The sequence below is a fragment of the Triturus cristatus genome, chromosome 1_2 (assembly GCF_964204655.1).
Source record: "Triturus cristatus chromosome 1_2, aTriCri1.1, whole genome shotgun sequence".
Taxonomy (NCBI): Eukaryota; Metazoa; Chordata; class Amphibia; order Caudata; family Salamandridae; genus Triturus; species Triturus cristatus.
This window is the reverse complement of record NC_140580.1, coordinates 92914836-92938911: the sequence shown is the minus strand read 5'-3', so window position 1 is coordinate 92938911 and position 24076 is coordinate 92914836. Positions and strand designations below refer to the sequence as shown.

Below are 24076 nucleotides of genomic sequence, written 5' to 3'. Positions count from 1 at the left end.
ACTTTAACACTACTTAAACTATTTACATCTACTACCAAAAATTACCATTTACACTGCCACATATCTACATCCATTCACACACTTTCACGCTACGTTTAAAGTAACGTGCCGTACTCTCTGCCACTCCACTGCATGCTATTCCACTCTACTCTAATGCACTGTACATCAGTCCACTCTACCCCATTTCACTGTACTTCACTCCACACTATTACAATCGAACCCATTCCATTCTATGACACTCTAGTCTATGTCACTCCGCTGTACCCCCCTCCACTCTACGCTATTACACTTTACCCAATTCCACTGCATGCCACTCCCCTCTATGCCACTTCAGTATATGCCATCCCACTCTACACTATTCCACTGTACGCTATTCCACTGTATGCTAGTACAGTGTATGCCGCTCCACTGTATGCCACTAAACTGTATGCCACTACACTATATGCTATACCTCCCCAAGCAATTCCACTCCATGCTACTCCACTCTACAGCACTCCACTCTATGCTATTATACTCAACGCATTCCATTCCATTTCACTCCACTATATGATACTCTACTCTGCGCTAATCCACTGTATGCTATTAAACTCTATTCTATGACACTCCACTGTATGCCAGTTCACTCTATACTCCTCCACTCTACGCCTATCCACTCTACGCTATTACACTATAACCAGCAGCTCCACTCTAAGGCACTCAACTCTGTGCTATTCTACTCTGTCGCTACACTCAATGCCACTCTACTCTAAGCCACTCCAGTTTATGCCACTCCACTGTACGCTGTTCCACAGTATGCCACTCCACAATAAGCCACACCACTGTACCATAAACATACGTACATTTAGACAATGAAGTTTAAATGATTTTATTTGAGAAGACTGCAAAAGTTGAAAATCGGTCATCAGAATTACATCTGTCGTGCTATACCTATGATGATGAAAACTGTTGTAATCTTCCTTTTGAAAAGTATATATATATATATATATATATATATATATATTACCTACTGGCGGTCGCCAGTAGGTAGTTATAGTTAGGACCCCTTTTCCATAGGAAATCCGCAACATTCTATTTTGAATAACTTTGGCGCCGGTCGATGAATCCTCGCGAATTTCTCAAAATAGGTGGGGCGCTACGCTCCGCTCCTACCCTGAAAGTCTCGGGGGGATTCGTCAAGCGGGGGCTGAGATAAAAGGGGGGTCCCAAAACGCGTTTTTCCCATGCATGTTTCCATAGGACCTTTAGAACGAGCTACAGCCCGAACGGCTGAACAGAATTACTAGAAATTTGGCAGAGAGGTAGTCCGTAGGTCAAGGAAGTGCCTTTTGTAGGTTTGGTGTAAATCTGTTCAGTAGATTCTGAGAAAATAGCCTTTAAATCAATATATATATCTGAGCCCGCTTACGGTACGCTTACCGTACGCTTACGGTAAGCTTACGGTACGCGTACGGTGGCGTGCGCGAGCGCGATTCTGATTGGCTGTTAGATCTTAGTAAACATTCGAATCGGCCGAAACCAGGAAGCAGCGTCCGCCATTTTGTCTCTCGCACTGAGTGTTATTTATCAAACATGATGCCCAAAAACATGTTACGGGGATGTTTTGACAACTCCCTCCCACATAGTCATGTTGAGGGAGTCCCCAAACATCCCCCAAGTGCAAAAACGTTTTTTTTTTTTTTTCGGCAATTTCGCCGAGTACGCTTACCGTACGCTTACTGTAAGCGTACGGTAAAAAATAGAAATAAAAAAAACACTATCCACACTTACCCCACTCCCTGTGCTTTTGGTGGCCGTAGGCCACCAAATGTACAGGGCTTATTACTACAGTAAAAAACCTATATTTTGGCAACATGAAATTATAAAATCGAAATAAAAAAAACACTATCCACATTGACCCCACCCCCTGTGCTTTTGGTGGCCGAAGGCCACCAAATGTACCGGGCTTATTAAAGTTGATAAAAACCGTGCACGGAACGCACTGCGTTAAGTGGGCGCGCACGCCTCGAATGGCGTAAAGTAACTTAGCATTTAAAAAACCGTACAAATTCACTGAAAAAACCATAGGTTTCACACACGTTATAGTTAGGAATTAGCATTTAAAAAACCTTGCAAATTCACTGAAAAAACCATAGGTTTCACACATGTTATAGTTAGCGGAAATTTTACTGATAAAAAACCAATGAAATTGCCCCGTTATAGTTAGTGCTGGCAACTATAACTCACGCGACCGCAATCTTCTGCTGATGACATATGTGTCTTTATAAAAAAAAATATTTGTAATATATGTATAGCTAAAAATGTATGGAAGAAGACATGGGCAAATAAGTGTCTAAATACAGTATTAGCATCAGCAGAGGATTGCGGTCGCGTGAGTTATAGTTGCCAGCACTAACTATAACGGGGCAATTTCATTGGTTTTTTATCAGTAAAATTTCCGCTAACTATAACATGTGTGAAACCTATGGTTTTTTCAGTGAATATATATATATATATATATATCTTTCTCTTTCTTGTATATAGTTATTTTGCCTTTTTTTACTCATTATATACATTGGTATGTTCCACCCCTGTATTGCTGGGACAAGGGTTCCTCTTTGGAACTCTTGGGAGTGAACTGTAGAATGCTGGGGAGTGAGCTGATGTAAGTTGGACTTGGCAGTTGGGAAACTTCTTCATTGAAATAAACCCACGTTACTTTAACTTCACTTTGGTCTCCTGGATTTACTTACTTCAAAAACTCTCTACAGTCAAATAATGCTCTAATCAAAAGCATATCACTTGCACCACAACGTGTAGTATTTTCCAGTACTGCTCTGCTTAAAAAATCTACTTATCTCTTCGGGACATTAAAAGAAGTATAACATTGAAAATAAAGGTTTGATTTAGAGTTGGGTCATAATGGAAAATGTTTCAATGTTTGGAGGAGGCGCTGAACCTGGATGAGATTCTACTATAGAATGCTATCCACTAAATCGTATATATGTTTGAGGATCTACCAATGGTGAAGTCTCCTCCACATTTAGTGCTTTCTCTACTGCAAGTGCTCTTTGTATCTGAAAGAAACACGTTAGTTAGATTCCTCACCTTAGAATATCCCCAGGCGTCAGACTGGATCCGGAAGATTTTTCGTCAGCAATACCCCTTGCGCGTCGCTAGGCGTCGTCTGCGGCTCCGCGTCCGTCGTCGGCGTCGTGCGCCGGGATGACGTCGTCGGAGTACTTAGACGCCGCCCTCGCGCGCTGACGTCAGTTCTTCTTTTTTCCGCGCCAGTAAGCGCAGATCCGGGAGAGCTACCCCTTTAGTCAATTTTTGACTAACTTTTTTGATCCTTTTTGATCGTGTCTCTACACCGGTGCCGGTAGGATGCCTGGGTTTAAAGCCTGTACGGACTGTAACCGATTGATGTCGGTTACGGACCATCACCGCCGGTGCCTTTACTGCTTGGGCCTCGATCACGACGCGGAGTCGTGTTCGGACTGCAAGGCCCTGACCTCGAAGGCTAGATGGGAGCGGTCCCGTAAGCTCCTCGAGATTCGCCACTCGGCTCCGCGCGCCTCTCGATCCCGGTCCAGGAGGAGGTCCAAGGATCGGTCGCGGAGCCGCAGCCGACGTCACCATCGGTCGTCGGGATCCAAGTCTTCGGGTAAGTCGAAGCATTCCAAGAAGTCCAAGAGGCGACATCGCTCTTCGGACTCCCCTCGCCGGTCGCGCGACTCGGCCGAGGGTCAGGGTGGTTCCACCCCCGCGGCTCCGGCGGAGCCGCAGGCGCCGCGCCCGTCCCCATACCCTCCGGTCCCTGGGACTAACGCGACGCCGGCGTAAGTCAGTGCCTTCCTCTCGGCCATGAGGAACCTGGCTCCGCCGTCGGCGCCCGCTGGTGCGCCTTCGGGCCCCGCGGACCCGACTGGGCTGCCTTGCCTGCCGGTGGCTCCGGCCCCGGCGCCGTTGACGGCTCCGGCCTCGACGCCGCAAGCGCCCGAGGGACCCGTTCTCGAGTCCCCGTCGATGCCGGTCAACCTCGTCACGCCTCCTCCGCCGGCGTCGACACCGGTACCACCCCCGACGCCGACGTCGACTCCGCTCGACGTCATACCCCAGTTCAGTCCCGCTCCGGGCCCGGCGCCGGTCCGGCGTCGATGGACGCCGAGATCGGCGCCGCTAGAGACACATTATGTCTACAGCCCGGCTCCGTTACTTTCTCCTCTATACCAGGAGTCGGATGATGGGGACAACTGGGAGGGATCCGAGGATCCTATGGCCGCTCAGGCTCAACTGTCCCAGGACTGGGCAGATGAACTGGGGGAGGCCAGTGGCCTGGATACCTCTCCAGACACTGGATTTGTCTCTCCTCCGACTGTGGCTTCGGAGGAGGGCGCTGCTTTCTCTGTGGTGCTGCGCAAGGCGGCCGCAGCCCTTGGGCTCGAGCTGCCTGCCGTGGCTGTGAGGACTGACGTCCTTACTGAGGTGCTTCAGTCTGCAGCAAGCTCCACTGAGCCTCTGCTGCAATTCAATGAGGCCCTCATTGACGTTCTGCAGGGCACCTGGTCCAAGCCCTCCACAGTTCCCCCTGTGGACAGGAACGTCGCCAGGCGCCACCGCCCTGCTCCGGGCGACCCCAGTTTTCTGTCCCAACACCCTACCCCTGAGAGCCTGGTTATCCAGGCCTCCACCTCCCAATCCTCTTTCCCGACCGCCCCGCCGGACCGGGATTCCAAGAGACTAGAACAGTTTGGCAAGAAGCTGTTCTCTTCCCTTAGTTTGGGACTGCGGTCTTTGAACACCGCTTGTCTCTTGGACCGTTATTCCCACTCTCTGTGGGATGCGGTGGAGGACGCGCTGCCCCTGTGTCCGGAGGAGGTCCGGACACGACTTACCCAGGCTATGGCCGATGGGAGGGATGCCGCGCGACATGCTATACGTTGTGGGCTTGACACCACGGACTCGCTGGGTAGGGCCATTTCTACCACAGTGGCGCTTAGACGTCACGCCTGGCTGCGGTCCACGTCATTTTCGGGCGATGTCCAGAGCACTCTCATGGACATGCCATTTGATGGCACTCGCCTGTTTGGCGAGAAAGCGGACAGTGCGCTGAACCGCTTTAAGGACTCCCGGGCTACGGCCAAGTCCTTGGGCCTCTCGGCCCCGCGGTCGCAATCTTCCGCTTTTCGCCCCTTTCGTGGCCAAGGAAGGGGTGCCTCCTCACGTGCGCCTAGCCACCAGCCGCAGAACCAACCTGCGCGCGGTCGCGGACGTGGTTTCCGACGAGGCGGTTATGGAGGACGACGAGGTCAGCCCACATCCACCCCGGCAGCATACGCCTCAAAGCCTTCCTAGTCCGAGCTTTCAGGCCCATTCCACGCCAGTGGGCGGCAGAGTTCGCCATCACCTGCTCCACTGGCGGTCCATCACATCGGACAGGTGGGTGCTGCAAATCGTCCGAAGGGGCTACTCCCTCCCCTTCGAGACGACCCCTCCAGCCATGCCACCGCAGCACCACCGTATCTCGGGGGATCATTTGAATCTTCTCCACGAGGAAGTTTCGGCCCTCTTGGCCAAGGGGGCCGTCGAGTGCGTTCCGAGTCCAGAAGTAGGTCGTGGTTGTTATTCCCACTACTTTCTGGTTCCCAAGAAGGGCAAAGGGGGCCTACGCCCTATCTTGGACCTCTGGAACGTCAATGCCTTCCTCCGGAAGGAAAGGTTCAAGATGTTGACTTTGGCTCAGGTTCTAGCTGCCCTAGACCCCGGAGACTGGATGGTAGCGTTGGACTTGCAGGACGCATATTTCCACATCCCCGTCCTGCCGGCCCTCCGGCGTTACCTGCGGTTCACGGTGGGCCAAGAGCACTTTCAGTTTACCGTGCTCCCCTTCGGCCTCACCAGTGCCCCTCGGGTGTTCACGAAAGTGATGGCGGTGGTCGCAGCTCATCTGCGCAGATCAGGGGTTCCAGTCTTCCCCTATCTCGACGACTGGTTGTTGAAGGCGGGCTCGCCCCAGGCAGTCGTCTCCCACCTCCAGACTACGGCGGATCTCCTGCATTTGCTGGGGTTTTCCATCAACGTGCCGAAGTCACACCTGAGTCCCTCTCAGAAGCTCCTTTTCATCGGAGCGGTTCTCGATTCGGCGCAGTTCCGGGTCTATCCACCGGAACAGCGGGTCCGGGATATACAGGCCCTGATTCCCATCTTTCGGCCTCTATCCTGGGTTTCGGTCAGGCTAGTGTTGCGGATTCTGGGGCTGATGGCCTCCTGCATCCTACTAGTGCATCACGCCAGGCGGCGCATGCGGGCTCTGCAGTGGGACCTGAAGTTTCAGTGGGCCCAGCATCACGGCAACCTGTCCGACCATGTCTTGATCTCGGAGGGCACTGCACAGCAGTTGCAGTGGTGGCTCACGGACCGCGATTGGGTCATGGGCAGAAGCCTCTCCCTTCCCCAACCGGAGCATGTCGTAGTGACGGATGCATCCCTCCTGGGATGGGGTGGCCATATGGGAGAGGCGGAGATCAGAGGCCTCTGGTCTCCGGCGAAGTCTCGTCTCCACATCAACCTGTTGGAGTTGAGAGCGATCCGACTTGCACTGAAAGCCTTCCTTCCCTCTGTCAGGGGAAGTGTCGTGCAGGTGTTCACGGACAACACCACCGCCATGTGGTATTGCAACAAACAGGGCGGGGTGGGGTCGTGGACCCTTTGTCAGGAGGCCCTGCGCCTCTGGACGTGGCTGGAACACCAGGGCGTCACCCTAGTGGTTCAACATCTGGCGGGCTCTCTGAACGCCAGAGCAGACGAACTCAGCCGCCGGTGCATGATGGATCACGAATGGCGTCTGAACTCCGAAGTGGCGCAAGGTCTCTTTCAGCAGTGGGGAGAGCCTTGATTAGATCTATTCGCCACCGAAGAGAACGCGCAATGTCAGCAGTTCTGCGCGTTGGAATTTCCAAGGCGGCACTCGCTCGGCGACGTTTTTCGTCACGAGTGGAGTTGCGGTCTGTTGTACGCCTTTCCGCCTATACCACTTCTGCCCAGAGTGGTGAAGAAGATCAGGCACGACCGGGCCCAAGTCATCTTGGTGGCTCCGGATTGGGCACGAAGGTACTGGTATCCCGAGCTACTCAGTATGTTGACCGATCCTCCGATACGTCTGCCCCTTCGGGAGGATCTTCTGTCGCAGCAGCAGGGGACGGTCCTCCACCCAAACCTGTCCAGCCTCCACCTCCATGCGTGGAGATTGAGCGGCGGCAGTTGATGCCATTTGACTTGCCTCCTGAAGTCTGTGATATCATTCTGGCAGCCAGGCGTCCCTCCACAAAGACGGTATACGCCTGCCGGTGGAACAAATTTGTGGCATGGTGCACAGCAAAGGCTGTGGATCCCCTTTCCGACCCTCTTTCTGAGGTCCTCCTCTTTCTTCTTTCTTTGGCCCGGCAGGGCTCTGCCCTGGGCACCCTGAAAGGTTATCTTGCTGCCATCTCTGCCTTCTTGCAGCTTCCTGATCAGCCTTCTCTTTTCAAGTCCCCTGTAGTTACACGCTTTCTAAAGGGCATTACTCACACGTTCCCTCCTGTCCCTTTTGTAATGCCTCAGTGGGACTTGAATCTTGTTCTCACATTTCTCATGTGTGCTCCCTTTGAGCCTCTTCATAATTGTCCTCTTCGTCTGCTGACGCTTAAGACTGCTTTTCTGGTAGCCATCACCTCGGCTAGACGGGTGAGTGAGCTCCAGGCTTTATCTTCAAAACCTCCTTTTCTCTCTGTTCATCCGGACAAGGTTGTCCTTCGGCCTCGTCCCTCCTTTCTTCCGAAAGTGGTGACTCCATTTCATCTTGGGCAGTCTGTCACCTTGCCCACCTTCTTTCCGCCTCCGCATCCTTCCAAAGAGGAAGAGAGGCTCCACCGTCTGGACCCAAAACGTGCGCTCTCCTTTTATTTGGATCGCACAAAACAGTTCCGGGTGGACGACCAACTTTTCGTTGGATACGTGGGTGCTAAGAAGGGGAAAGCTGTGCACAAACAGACCATCTCTCGGTGGGTCGTTTTGTGCATCAAAATTTGTTACTCCTTGGCAAAAAAGGACCCTCCTGTTGGGCTGCGCGCCCATTCTACTCGGGCCACAGCGGCTACTACTGCTTTTGGACGGGGTGTCCCTTTGCAGGACATCTGTCAGGCGGCAACGTGGGCTTCGCTACACACGTTTGCCAGGCATTATTGCCTAGACAGCCAAGTCCGGAGGGATGGCTTCTTTGGCCGTTCTGTCCTCCAGGACTTTCTGGTGTGATCTTGGTTCGCAGACCCACCACCGGGGATGGTATTGCTTGGGTATCTATTCTAAGGTGAGGAATCTAACTAACGTGTTTCTTTCAGATGAACAAGTTACTTACCTTCGGTAACGATGTATCTGTAAGAAACATTAGTTAGTTAGATTCCTCACCGACCCACCCATCCTCCCCGTTCTGCGAACTGACATCTAGGGTTAAGGTTATCCTTTTCAGGCCCCTAGATTTTATTTTTGGCACCAGTGTCGGTCTTTGCATGGCTCTGCGTTCCTGGCGCGGAAGGCTATGTACAAGAACTGACGTCAGCGCGCGAGGGCGGCGTCTAAGTACTCCGACGACGTCATCCCGGCGCACGACGACGTACGCGGAGCCGCAGACGACGCCTAGCGACGCGCAAGGGGTATTGCTGACGAAAAATCTTCCGGATCCAGTCTGACGCCTGGGGATATTCTAAGGTGATAATTGTTCATTGGCAAACAATCCACCAAAGGGAAGACTTGCCCTGTTACTGTTACTGTAGCACCCATCGTTAAATCAGCTTGCACCAAAATCTCACAATGGCTAATACATCTCCTTAACCACACCAGTCCACGAGAGTGAATACTGCTACCAGGAAACCAAATATTATCCCAGAAAAACAAACTTCTGTTGAATCGTAAAACCAATAATATGAAATAAACAATTTGCTGGAAAATGAGACCACTAGCTGACTCTGAACCCAGACATCCTGATGGTATAGGACCGGAATTCCCTCCAGCACACAACACAATTCAACACATTTCACTTTTGCTGGAACCCTCTGTATCCTTCCCTGGAGCCATAATATACACATGGCACACTGTCTCACTCTGCATCATGGTGCACCTTTAACAGGTCAGAATTCATTCTTATAGAGTCAGTGAAGGGTTAAGAGTGCAGCCACATATACACTGTTAACAGCGCCCCCACAGCGCAAAGGATGCCCAGCTTTCACCTTGGGGTGCCCAGGAGTGGACATCTCATAGGAAAAACCAGGAAGGGTTCCACAGCCGTATGAGTACAAGCGCCGGGATGCCTCCGGGTAGCTGCGCGCTATACAAATACATCACATTTACATTTACATTTACATTTAGTGAAAGTCAGGCCAGCTTTTTGAAGCCATCACTTTGCCATCATCTGCAGGAAGAGATCTAGCCTGAGTTTAAAAGGGGGCAAGGATTTTCCCTGTTGGAGACAGGAGTGTCTGACTGCACCCAGCTGTAGGATGTATGCCTTGAGGTTCCCTAGCACCTCCATACCTCGTTACAAAGGGCATCACCAGGGTGCACTGTACACTACATCTATGGACAATTCCTAAGCTAGACAGACACCTTTGCATTATGATGTGTATGGCTCAAGGCAGCCTGATTGTGCATCAGTGCTAGGGAGAAAGCTGGAGAGTGCCATGTCTTAGTAAATATGGCAACTTTTTGCTTTCTTCCTCTAATGCAATGCAGTGCAATGCAGCAACTTTGGTTGCTGTGCTGCCTTGCATTACATTTTCACAAATCTGGGCCCAGGTCTGCCATCCTTCCTACTTCAGTAAATTGAGTATCATGAACTGGGTAATAAATATTAACAGCATTTATTTTTGCCTTTACACGTGTTATGAACTGTTCTAAATGCTTTTATTGCCACTAGTTAATACAAATTGATTATAGTAACATCCAATTATGGGAAATACAATGATTTCTGAATATGATTACATTAATACAGTATCAGGGATAATGTCTTTGATTTTTGCACGCACCAATAGAGCCTTTCATTTTGCTTGCATATTTTGTTTCTAACAAGGGGAATGTCAATTTAGTTAGTAACAAGGGCCTGATTTAGATCTTGGCAGATGGGTTACTTCATCACAACGGTGACGGACGTAACGTCCGCCGAAAAATAAATCCCAATATATCCTATGGGATTTATATTTGAGCCATTGTGATATCTGTCACTCTTGGGATAGAGTAACCCATCTGCCAAGAACTAAGGGGGTTATTAGGATGGCGGGTGGACTTTAGTCTGCCCGCCACCCTGGCGGTGCTGGGACTGGCTGCCAGACTTGCGGCGGTCCGCACCGTTAATTATGATGCATAGCATGACATGACATGACATAGTGGTGGGTGCTGCTGTAAGTAACACCCGCTGCAATGCCAAAGTGCCATGTTGTGCATTGCCATGCAGTGCCTGCCACCTTGTGCATGTCAATGTAGGGGGGTACCATAGGTACCCCCGAAGTGCATCCCCCCACCGCCCCCAGGGGCCAGCAATGGGCCCCCAGAGCAATTCCCCACCAGCCTTTCCATGGTAGCATTCTCTGACACAAAATGCATGTGCTGAGTGTGCAGTTGATATGTTTGTGTATTGGGTATCCCACGCAACATGTATGTATATAATCTGGGAGTATTCTTTTGAAAGATAACACGCTCATCCAGTAAAATCCGCCTTCCATACAGTCTCCGCTGAAATTTAGGCTTCACCGTGCCATGACGCATCTGCCTTTCATCTCGCTGTAGTCCCACTGAGCTGCAGTGGGGCCCGCTATTGCTTCCTCCCATCATTACTCGGCTAACGATCGGAAGTTAATGTGGCAGGTGGAGCCGGTGCGCTCGAGGCTTGACGGCATTCAACGTGCGCCACTGACCGTTCCTTGGCGCGAGTGCAATTTCAGGAGTCTCAGGACAGCGCACAGCAGCAGAACGAACGGCGCGCGCCACAAACCAAGCACCAGGGCATGTTGGGCCCAACTACGCGTGGCAACAACGAATGTTCGAGAGTGAGGAACACAGGTCACCGAGAGCCCGGCTGGAGAACTCGGGACCTGATCTCACTGCAATAAAATAAGCAACAAACCCAGCAAATGAACACACTCACACCGAAGACACACGTCGAGGGGGATAAGCGTGGGAGGCAGACAATTTAGAAAATTGATAAGACTCGAAACGAATAGAAGTAGGCAGGATTGCCTTCTTAGCTAGGACTGGAAGTGCAGCAAGGGTAAGAGATGCACGAGGTCGGTGGCTGTACAGCTGGCACTAGGAACGGAATCACCTCTGTGCTCTTCAGTGAATTTAAGGGGCATCCATGTTGCCCATGATCAGCTAAGACCGACACAACAGTGCAAACCTGCCTGCCCGGTTTACATTTCCATCTCAAAAGAAATTAAGGTGACTCTGACATTATGGAACCTGGGCGTATCAAACATGCTCAAGCAGTAAGAAATAGGTTGGATTGTGTACTCTATCAATGTTAGTAACGCCAACAAGGGAGACAAAGTACCAGTTGTTATGGAGATTTTGATGACGCATTAAATAAAGGGCACATGACATCGAGGCAAATTCAAGAGCCGTCTGAGAACAGTCACCACTGGGGCCCATACAGCAGAATCCAGGTTAGTCCACGTGGAAACCTAGAAACATGAGATGTGATGGCAGGTGACGAAATACTGAATATCCAGCATTATCCAAGAGATGCATTACAGCGGAGACACCACCAACTGACACCCACAGCCCACACAGATTACAAAGAGCACTAGCAGAAAAGTCAGGCAGGAAAAATACATTAACAAGACAAGCCCGGCGGAGAGTGGCGCGCGCGCGCTTGGCGGGGGCGGGGGAGCGCATTCCAGGCGGGGGAGCGGACCCTTTGAAGTGCGATGCCAAATGCATTGCATGGCGGCACGATGCGCGTGATTGTGTGCGTGCTTGCCATGCAATCCGCTTTTGGGAGCACTTTTGGGAGCCCCTTACAATAGTCTCGCTTTGCGATCGTTTACGCGATAGCAAGGCGAGACCGAAAAACAACAGTTGATGGACAGAATGCAGAACAATGTCATACATTCACCCCAGTACAGAGATCTGGGCCTAAATCCATCGTTTTTTTGCTCACCATGCCGTTCCAGTTTGAACCCAGCCATATGCAAATCAGTCTTGACCCTGTGTCTCATGGGAACAGTCCAGCCCGCACTGCCAAGCCAGGTCCTCCCTGGACTAGAAACAAGCATCCTAGGACCGGTTTCGGGGTTTCACCCCTCTTCAGCCAGGATAGCTTGATTCCAGTGGCATGGAAAGCAAGGGACCCACGTCTGGGCATACCCTTCCCACTCGGGGTGACAAATGCAAAAACAACAGTTGATGGACAGAATGCAGAACAATGTCATACATTCACCCCAGTACAGAGATCTGGGCCTAAATCCATAGTTTTTGGTTGCTCAGACGTGAGTCCCTTGCTCACGTTGCCACTGGATTCAAGCAAGCCTGGCTGAAGACGGCTGAAATGCCAGAAACCGGTCCTAGGAAGCTTGTTTCCGGTCCAGGGAAGGCATGGCTTGGCAGTTTGGGCTGGACTGTTCCCATGAGGCACAGGGTCAGACTGATTTGCATATGGCCATGTCTGAACTGGAGTGGCAGAGTGGGCTAAAGAACGGTGATGGATCAAACCCAGATCTGTTGACTGGGTGTGAGTGTTTGATTGGTTCTGATGCTCCGTCCATCACCACCCCATTTTGTACCATCATTCTTTTATTGCAGATACAGATCAAAAGACAATTGTGAAGTATCCTGGAGCTAGAAACTGACCCTAATTGCCTTTAGCAATATTTATAAAACCAAAAACAATTTTCAGACACAAAAAGTCTAAATTAAATTGCTTCATGTAAATAAAAAATGTATTTTATTAAATAGAAAAATTGTTAATTTTCATTAAAATATTTGAATAATCACATGGCTATGCAGCTTTCCCTTTGAAATATCTGCCCTTTCTGCTGCTAGCATGAGATTCTGGTGAGCAAAGTGTGTTTAAATGCAAAGTGTGTTTAAGACTGCAGTACCATCTCCAGTCTATGGGGGCAGAGCTGAGCACAAATATAAACACACTTGATGAAACACAGGTCCCCACAAGGCAATTTTTTCAAAAGTTGTAAAAATCGACACAGATGTTCCTGAAGCCATTTTTTATCATTTAGAAGACATTGCCTTGTGGGGACCTGGGTTCAGGTCCCCACAGTGCACTCAAGTCCCCACAGCGTGAGTGTGTTATCACACCCAAGTCCCCACAAGGATAGTAACACAAACCCACACACACACACACACACACACACACACACACACGATAGTGACTGCAATGGTAAAGTTTTATGCTATTCTTTGAAAGTTCATTTTTTCATGTAGATATATATGTGTACACACACATGTGATTGTATGTACGCATTCTCATCTAAAAAAAAAGTTATTTTTTTAGAAGGGACTTTCGATTACGATCCAAAACTGAAACCTCCCTGAAATCTGCCATTTATCGTTGACTGCGTAACTTTAGCTCCCTTCATGGCACACTGCTGATGCCCTCACACATAATGCTACAGCTAGCACGGTAATGACCTAACAACCTATTTTGTGATATTTGTAAAAAAAACTGTGACATGTTACACACAGGGTTGGCTCCTCTGCTAAGGCGGAGGACCGTCGCCCCACTGCTTTTCAGCACTGCAAAAAAAGGAAAAATAAAATGCTAACGTATTTTATTTTTCCATACTGAGGCAGTTTTGCGGGGCTGGGCTGGGCTGGGGGGGAGGAGTGGTGTCTGCACCTTAAGTGCACATGACTGTTTAGACGGCGTCTTGGGCCGGCCAAACAGTCATGCCCACTTTGGATGTTCTCCATTGGCTGAATTATACAGCCTGGGTGTGGAAAATGCTCAGCCTCCTAGTTCCCGCTTGAGTGCCGAACCACGGCGCTCAGACCAATCACTGGCTTAGGGGAGGCTGGGTGCTTCCGGCTTCCGGTTCACACAAGGAAGAGGACGGAGGAGAGGTGCCGACAGGCCAGTGATTTAAAAAAAAATAATCCTGGTACCCACCCCACTACTGCTGCCTGGGAGCACCCGCCACTGCTTACACATGAAAATAGAATTAATTTGGTAGCACGTTTGTTACATTTTCTAGTTTTGCTTATTGCTTTATTTGTATTAGTTACAGCTTGAACCACACAAGCAAAAAACACAATGTTAATACTGCTGTTTTTTTGTTTTCTATCCATGTTTTGTTGATGGACCTTTAATAATAACGTGTTTAAGAATTCAGTCAATAAAAGCTGAATGCTCAGGATACCGAATTAGACAAGTGAAATCTAGTAGGCCTAAAGTTAAACTGAAAATATATGGTATTCATGTGCGTTTTGCTTTGTATCTGGGCTCCTCATTATAGTCAGGCAAATTGTAAATGCAATTATTGTCATCAATTCTTAATTTTCTATTCATTATTTGTGCATTTTTTCAATATAATAAGGTTAACTTGTTTTTCATATAGCACCTAGTAAATCAGTTTTGCTGTATGTAAAATAAGAAATAATAATACAGCATTGAGAAAAACAAGAATAGGCATTGCACTGACGTCCTCTCACAATAATAACACAAAGAAATGGGGTGATGGCTGTAGGTTAATTTACCAGCATATCAATCAATCAATCAATCAATCAATATGAGCTTTATTTCGATAAAAAAATATCTTAAAAGCAATACAGTCCCAAATAGACAGTTACAATTCTCCAAGATACATTTTTTAGGAACAATGTACATTAAAAAGAGTTGGTTAAAAGAGACATTTAAGAACAGGATCATTAAAAGGAATTAAAATTTGTACATACATTGTGCCTATAAGGGGGAAAGTGCTTGTGCTAAAAAACAAGCGCCACTTTGGCACTTAAGTTGTTTAGGGATTAATGCTCATGTTTCTCACTCTAATGTTCCATGCCCATCTAAGAAATTTGGCTGTTACACAGGCATGGAGGTCAGATCTTAAAATGCGTAGTGCTGCTTGGTAACTACGTGTACCTAGCTCCCTGCAAAGTGGTTTCAGCCAACACCCCCTTGGTACTTTGTAGGCAGGACAGACAAACATAAAGTGTGGGATTGACTCTATTGCAGCCGCACAGCTTGGACAGGAGGGGGGAGTTTGGTAAGGTGGCTTCCACTGCGCAGTAGATTCTCGCAAGGGGAGGATACCTACCCTGAACTTAAAATACAAAGCTCGGTCATATGGATTTTGTATTAATTCCACGTAGGGTTCAAAATACATTGTATGCTTGTGCTGCATAAATTCCTCTGTTAGTCTTCCAACTCTAGGGTTGAGAAGGTCATTCATGGTAACCCACCGCCAGTACGCTTTCTTGATTTCTGCCTTTGGTGGGGAGGTTCTATTAATCCAAGCCTCTTTGAGCCCGAGATCATATAGAAGCTTTTTCACACCTTTTAACCAGTCAATCTTGTACCACCCATCCATGTCCATTACCTCTCTAAGCCCTGCAGCGTAGTTGGCTAGTTCGGTTGTCTGCCACAAGCGAGCCCACAGCAAGAGAGGACGTAATCTTGCTATGTCTCCATGTGAGTGGCAACCAAGATCATATAGAAGGGGCTTAGTGGGTGTCCTCTGGGGGAGCATCAATAGATCCTTCAGGAATTTGTTCTCTGATCTGCAGATTTGGTCTGTATTGGATAGACCCCATAGTTCGGCACCATAAAGTGCCGAACTTAGGGCTCTAGCCTTATAGATTGTTAGTGCGGGGGCAATTGGTTTAGTTAATGAAGAACGATGTTCTTTGAGAATTGCCCCCACCACCCTTTTATGGCTCAAGAGCATTCTCTGCACATGTGATCTCCAGAGCATGGAATCAGAAATACGAATTCCCAAGTAATCAAATGTAGCAACCCTCTCCAGCGGTACACTGTTAAGTAAAGGAGGGTTCCTAAATGTTTTAGATGGATTTAGAATTAGGAACTTTGTTTTCTGGACATTTATGGACAGCCCTCTGATGTTACAAAGCTGGTCAAAGCTGTTTAAAAGAGTCTGCAAGCCCTTAGGGGTTTTTGAGATGAGGAGGGTGTCGTCCGCGAACAGGAGAGTAGGGATATTTTCTCCTGCCAGGGCTGGCGCATCTGATGGTGTTTGCGTAGGTGCTCAACCACCCCGTTAACATACAGGGAGAATAGGGTGGGAGCTAACACACAGCCCTGGCGGACTCCCCTATTCACCGGTATCCGTGCTGTTGTTTGCCCTTGTGAGCCCCATCTTATTTGGGCATAATTGTCCTCATGCAGACAAATGAGCATATTAAGAATGTACCTAGGCACCCCCTGCTCTGACAGGACTTGCCACAGGCGCTCGCGAGGAACCAGGTCAAAGGCAGTCTTTAAGTCAATGAATGCGAGGTAAAGACTGCCTTTGGCTAGCTTAACCACTTTCCAATATAGGAGTAATAACCTGAACCCTGTTCAGTTGTTCCTGTACCCGCTCTGAAGCCAGCTTGATAATCGGAAAGGATCCTATTTTCGTCAGCCCATGCAAGGATCCTCTCTAGTAATACCCGGCCAACTACTTTCTGGATTGAGTCAATCAGACTTATCGGGCGGTAGTTGGCAGGGTCTTCCCTACCCCCCTTTTTAAAAATGGGCACAACTTCTGCTCCCTTCCAAGAGTCTGGGATGGAACAACCACGATCAATAGCATTAATTAGGCATGCAATAAATTTTGCCCAATTCGCCTAGTCTGCTCGGAGTAGGTCCCCTGGCAGGCCATCGGGTCCAGCTGCCTTGGCCAGAACTATTCGCTGGATAGCAGCTTCAACCTCCTGCTCAGAAAAAGGTTCTATATTTGGTTCCTGGCCCGGGGCCCGAGGATCGATAATTGGGCCAGCTAAGATGGTTTCCTGTGGACCAGAGTATAAGTTCAGAAAGTGATCATACCATCTCTTGCTCGGGATGTTATTCGTTATTAGTTCACTGTCAGGGCGGACCTTTCTCCTGACCAGATTCCAGAAAAGGCTAGCATCCTTCCCTATGCTGGCTGCTTTTAATGCTTGCCAATGCTGTTCCTCCCACTCTCTCTTTGCTTTAAGGACCGTCGTATTGTAGTCCTTTCTAGCAGTCTGGATCCTGCCAGGGGACTTGCCTTTAACGGCCATAATTAGGGCAGTTTTTTTCCGTCTGCAGGTCCTCGTGTATCATGGGTTGGTGGTACACCTACTCAAAGTACATGGTTTGCTGCCCGTAGTTGTACAAAACAAGGATCCCAAAGTACTTACAAGGCCCTTGTAGATTAAAAATACCTTCTGTGTACTATTTAGATCTGTGGTGATCTCTTGTAGATCACTCAGGGCCTCTGTCAGGGTCTCCTTTATAACAGATAATTTTCCCTCGTCCATTGCTACCTTTTGCCATTTAATGCGCCTTCCGCAATTCGAGGGAGTGACGTCCCTTGATGTCATATGGACCTCCCTACTCATATTTTCAGGGTTGCGGAGCCATAAGGGATTTAACGTCAGGGACAGCAAATTATGGTCGCTATCGGTAGTAGGTACAACCTCCATGTCTATTAGATGCCTCCAAAGATTTTGATTTAACAAAATATAATCAATACGTGAGGAGAAGCCCACCCTATTATATGTATGTGCTCCTAAGGGGTCAGAAGGTGATCTTCCGTTAGTGGCCCTAAGACCAAACTCAAATGTTATAGAATTTAGCTGGATGGCTAGCTGAGTCCACCTTTTTATCGGGGGTAGACACAGCAGGGGGAATCCCTGCTTTACGTCGTCCTCCTCCGAACCCAACATATCCTCGGTGGCAAGAGGTTTGAATGTACAATTGAAGTCTCCCGCCACCAGGATGCCGTATTCGGGGTGGCAGCGAGAAAGTTCTGCTTCCAAACAGCTAATTATTGGAGATTGGGCTCCACCTTTTGTACCACGTACATAGATGTTAAAAATTTCTAGGGTCCTCCCTTCTTTGTTGTCCCTAAGGGTCAGTCTTAGAAGACCTGGACAATTGCACTCAGTTGTTTGTATCGTGCAATTCAGTGTAATGCTAACCCAAATAAGGAGGCCACCAGATGGCCGCCCCTTTCCTGATACTGGTAACACTGCAGGAATAAAGTAGGAGGTAAAGCCAACTTTATGGTGGGGAATCGTGCTCCAGGTCTCTTGGAAAATACAAATGGAATAGTTGTCAATGAGTTTATTCCAATCAGGTATAGCTAGATTCTTGAAGAGACCGGCTATGTTCCAAGAGATAACTTTAAGATTGAAGATACTATCTCTGGGACACCCTTGTTCACCAATACTTGTGTCTGTATGCAAGGAATGTTGTTTGCTAATAGATGTATAAGGCGGTTCAATAACAGATGGTAACGCCTGGTTAGATAAGCTAGACCATACAATAGACACGTTAGAATGTTTGGCCAAGGTAGCACACTCCTGAACTGCAATGTGCCAAAGAGGGCTTTGCGCAACTGGAAGTAGTCAGTCATTTTCATCTAGTTGCGACCCCCTAGTTGATTTAGATTTCGGAGCTGTGGCCCTCGTGTTTGTATTAGAATCAAATGGAGTAGTTCTAAATTGGATATTGGATGGATCAGGGGCAGAGGTCCTATATTCTAAAGCTAATAGGTCCTCGGCCAGCTGGGATGTAGTCAGAGTGATTTCCAAAGTGTCTAGTCGGAGGACATGAGAGGAGTGCCTTGTAACCTTAGCAATATCCTCTCTTATCAACGACCGGCACCCTCTAACGTGACGAATCCAATGGATGACCTTGTTTTTGAGGGAATCCTCGGATTCATGGCCCAGGTCTTTTGCGACATTAACCATAAACACTGTCTGTCTCTTACATGTGGTGGCAGGTCCAGGAAAGTGCGGGCCAGATGCAATTGGAGTCAGCAATAGAGGTCTGGCTCTTAGAGTTGCGAGATGGATATCGCTATTGTTCTATGTGGCTCCAACTTGCCTTCTGGCTTTGGCCAGCAGGGACATCGCGTTTTGTCCTGCCGGTGAATGGGGAGAAACAGTAGGTGTGAGACTAACATGTACGGAGGTAGGTTTCTCTGCAGTAATAGTATTATCTTGTGTCGGCACAGGTTGGGGAGGGACTTCTCGAGGTATATGAGCTATTTGTTGAAGAGATAGTGTCCTGACGGTGGCTGTTAAGTCTAGAACCAAAGATTTAAGATCCCTGACCTGAGCTACCAGTAAGTTTATAGTTGACATCAAGATCCGGTCACTTGCATTAAGGTCAATTTCGTTATTTATTTGGGAGGGAGAATGTACTTCTAATGGAACCTGGATAACCAGATCATCAGGTGGGGTTATTATATCCTCAGCCAGGGCAGCAAAACGATTAGTGCAAACTATAACAGAAGGCTCTAAATGACTCATTTCTGTCTGTGCCAAAGAGGGAAGGGGTAGTTGATCAGGCGGGATAATGGTCAACCCTGGACTAGACTGGCTAGATGTTATGTTGTTATTTCCAACAGCCGAATTTATACTTAGCGTTTTACAAAACATCTTGGGTATACGAACTAGCGGTGGTCGTTTGTTATCTTTGTTAGCTTCTAGACTTTGGATGGAATCTACCGCTAGTATACCCTCACACTCATCAACTTGTGTTTCAATTCGATCCATAACCTGATCATTAGGCATTCTCTTACTTTTCCTAGCTTTCTTGGATTTTCTGGCCCCCTGGCCTACATTAGCAGCATTCGGTCCACCAACCCCCCCTATTCCCTCCATAAGTTTCCTCTTGCCCATTATGAGGCCGCGAAGGGAATGTTAGTGGAGAATATAAACAGTACCTTTGTGGGCAGTCCAGTGGTAGCACAGTCAATTTGGATCGATCGATGGCACGCAGCAGATGTCAGGGGGATGGCCCTGCCCTGGCTCTTCCTGGCTGAGACGGGCGCGGACGGGCCCGCCCTTGGCCCGAGCTTTTCCCGGGCGCTGCCTGCGCGCGTCCCGCGCTGCGGGGCAACAGCGGCGCTTAAATGCCTCCCAGGCGCTGCCTGATGACTTCAGCGGCAGGCGCCTGGGCTAAGGGCTGCTGGGAGTTGTAGTTCTGTCGCTGGCCGTTTCCCTCCCGGCGGCGCAGCTGAAGGTAGTTGGACTGAGGAAAGTTTAGTGCCCCCACGCTGGCCGTTTCCCTCACGGCGGGCTCGCAGGTGAGTGGTGTGTCACAGAATGATTTTAGCGCGTCCCGCGCTGCGGGGCAACAGCGGCGCTTAAATGCCTCCCAGGCGCTGCCTTATGAATTCAGCGGCAGGCGCCTGGGCTAAGGGCTGCTGGGAGTTGTAGTTCTGTCGCTGGCCGTTCCCCTCACGGCGGCGCTGCTGAAGGTAGTTGGACTGAGGAAAGTTTAGTGCCCCCATGCTGGCCGTTTCCCTCACGGCGGGCTCGCAGGTGAGTTTAATTTATTTTATTGCACAGTTAATTAAAACTTACAATTTAAGATACACAGCTTTAAAAGAGATGCATGTCAAAGGTAAAAAATAATTATCAGGAGTTAAAATTATGAAGTTCGTGTTAATAGTTTATATTTTTGTTATTGTTCGTTAGAGCTGTGGCTCATAAATTACGCTCAAGGCAATGTCAGTCTGTTGCTCAGTTGCCTCATTTTGTGTCTCCTTAATTCTCTCCGCCACTGTGTCAAAGTATTTTGTAAGTCTGCAGTTTAATTGGGTCTCCTGCGGATTAAAACATAATTTGACTGCATGTCTACAGGTTCTGATGCCCTTCTGGTTCCATATTGCGCGTAATAAGGATCTCCTTTTGTCCATTAAGATTGGGCAGATACATATTATGTGGATTAGATCTTCAGGTCCTGCACTGCAGAGACAACAAGTTTTATCTTCCTGATTCCTTTTCCATGGGACCAGGTGAGGGAGAATTGGTAGTATACCAAGTCGCAGTTTTAAAAATTTCTCTTTAATCTTCTGTTTGAATCCGTGGTCCATATACGCTTGGGTCTTTAATGTTTTATAGTCGTTTAGGACTGTCCATCCGTGTGCCCTTTTTGCTAGGGTTTCTTTATCCTCTAATAACGATGTTATTTTTGTAACCTTTGTTACTAGTTTTTAAAAACTTTTGTGATCTACTGGGGAGTTCCAGAGGTCAGACAGTTCGAGTACTTCTAATGATTCCATCAAATACTTCCTTGCGTGTGATCGTTCTCGTCGCTGCAGCTCAATCCAAAGGTGGGCATTTAAGGTGCCTTGCTCTGCATTTCTAATCTTATGCCAGCATTTTATAAAGCTGCCCCTTCTTTCCACTGTCAGGTGAGTGGTGTGTCACAGAATGATTTTAGCGCATCCCCTCTTTTTCATCTTCCTCTACCTTGGTTCCCAAGTTTCACCAGGCACGGAAGGTGTCCTCCCTTCTCTCTGTCCAAGTTCTTCAAAGGCATTACTCCCATGTATCTTCTTAAATCTAAAATAACGAGGTCAGATTCCTGCACCGCAAAATTGCAGATTGTCCCAAATACATAGCTCTTAGAGAGTTGGCCAAACCCCGCCTCCTTCGGTCTCGGACAGGCACTGAGGGAGCCCTGTTGTCTCTTTAAGTCCCTCTTGGTGCTTGCTTGTGACGTGGGCGGCGTTCGTGCCGCGGGGCTGCTGGGGCTTGAAGTGATATACCGGCCTCCCTCACGAGACCAGGAAAGCCCGCAAATGACTCCGGTGGTGGCAAGAAGAACAGAGACCTAAGGCAGGTAAAGGTTAAAAAGAGCATATGGATCACTAAGGATCAGAAAATCAAAGAACTTTATTACTTGTCAATTTATCTAATTGCTTCTATTGGCCTTGAGAAAGCTCAGATTAGGATTAGAACATTGGTTGGTGAATAGGAACAGATGGGAAAAACTAGATAAATTCTAATTACAATAAGAAACAACATGCTTTGGCAAAGCCAGAAGGTCTGGTGGTGGCCGCCAGCCTTTTAGCTTTGCCAGTGCTTGTTTTGTCGTGGTTTTTCCAAAACCTTTATTGTTGGGAAAGCCACCTGGCCTTTATCAATCTAAAAAATCTCTGGATAACAGCAAAAATATATTTTGGTCTCAAAATGTACACATCGCTAAAGAAGTCCCTCACGCTCTAGGGAACTACTTTGTATGTGGATGTGCTGCTTGTCAAATTATAGCATGCTGCCACTCACATTGACGTTAGCCATTGAAGTGGGCTAACCCATTGAACTATGCTGTATGCTGGAGTGGGCAGAAAAAAAATTAAATGGCACAATAACATACCAGAGAATAAAGAGGGCTTGCTGAAAGCCCCTAAAAGTAGGTATGCTATACACACACTCTTGATAAAATGTAAAGGACTTGGCTGACGCCAGCCCTTAATAAAATTAAGGAGGATAAAAGAGAAAGTGTTTGTGCATATCTTTGGAAATAGTGACACCAAATTCGAAACCTAGTTTGAATTGAAGCAATGGAGAGCGCATTCTTCACTCCTGGATTAACGCCATCTCACTCCAGGTATATATATTTTGAAACGTTTTGCCTGATATCACCACTTTTGTGTTGGAGAGAAGGATAATTTCCATTGTTTTGATGATCACTCTGCCTGCCCCTACCATGGGAAATCTATTTCCAAAACAAGGCCTCTTGATTTACCACAAAGTGGCGAACGGAGCACGGTATTCAGTTCTGAACAATAAATTTGGTTCTAAAAACTTGCTGCCGTTTTATGTCCATGAACTGTTTGCTAACCTAATATTATCACTTCGAAGCCCATCCAACACCTTTTTGGATTTGGGATATCTAAAAAAAAAAAAAAAGTAACCGGTTTACTGCAAACTTAAAAGACATCTTTTCTGGGTAAAAGTTTTCATTTATGCCACATTAGTTGTAGATCTGTTCAGCTGGTTTTGCTGTATTAGTGAACAAAACTTCTTGTGAAACTTAAAAATGGAATTTCTACTTTAGGATCACCCCAATCACTGTCCCATTGACAAGTCTGGAAAAAATGTAACAGGCAAATATAGGGAGAGACGAAGTCCCTGCCAAATGTTGCGAGGATATGTCAAATTGAGCAAAGATATGTAGTGGAATTATTAAATGTAATTTACATTGAAAAAAGCATTTTGACCATAGGTGCAGGATTGTTATTAACACATGAATAGATATGTGACTAATCTTTTAACATTATTAGCAGCAGTGAGGCTTCACCATTGTTTAGCTTGTCTTGTATGAAATGGTATTTCGTCTTGCATGAAATGGTATTTTATTAAACAAATTCTGATTACCTGATGCAAAATGAAAGAAATATTCAATATTTTTCTTATGCAGCCTTTTGTACAATTGTGGCATGAGCCGTTTATCTACTCTCATCCCATAGATTTGCACTGGCTGTGGAATCAGGATGCTTCCCGAGATCTCTTGCTTGCCGTCCACCCTCCAAACTACATTGTTCTTTGGAATGCAGACACAGGCACGAAACTGTGGAAGAAAAGTTATGCAGAGAACATCCTTTCCTTCTCCTTTGATCCATTTGACTCCTCCAATCTCACGCGTGAGTCCCTGCCTGCTTCTGTCTTTCTTGATTTAGAATTAATGTATCTGACTAACAGAAATGCATGCCACAGACAAGGAACAACCGGAGAGTTATATCTGCAGCATTGAGGACCAGGGGGAGCAAGGATTGAATAGTGACTGCACTTGGTTTATTAAATGACCTCTAAAAGTATGCAGGTCCTGTACTCATCAATGCAGATGGTTGTAGTATACAATTATTCGCGGTGTCTACAAATTCAAACAAACAGTTTTGTGATATAAAAATGTGCACATTCAGTTGTATTTAACCATTTAGATTATGCTTGAGCTCCGTGAACAAAAAGGGGATTTCAAGAAATTAAGGATTTTGTACTAGAATATTTAGATACGCCTAAAATCTACAAAGTAAGGACACTTGCAGATAAAATATTTCTGAGTATGTTATTAAGCAATGCTATAGTTAGCCACATTTAGTTTCTTGATTTCAAAATATTAAAT

General features: G+C 47.5%; 1 protein-coding gene across 2 annotated transcripts in view; it reads left to right on the top strand.

The window, feature by feature from the left end:
- Window positions 1-24076, top strand: part of WDR11 (WD repeat domain 11) — a 671833-nt gene that overhangs the window by 62152 nt on the left and 585605 nt on the right. For both annotated transcript variants that reach the window (XM_085602786.1, XM_085602777.1), the window contains exon 4: window positions 23424-23597. In XM_085602786.1, coding sequence (XP_085458912.1) covers window positions 23424-23597 — 174 coding nt within the window. The remainder of the gene's footprint in view (window positions 1-23423; window positions 23598-24076) is intronic.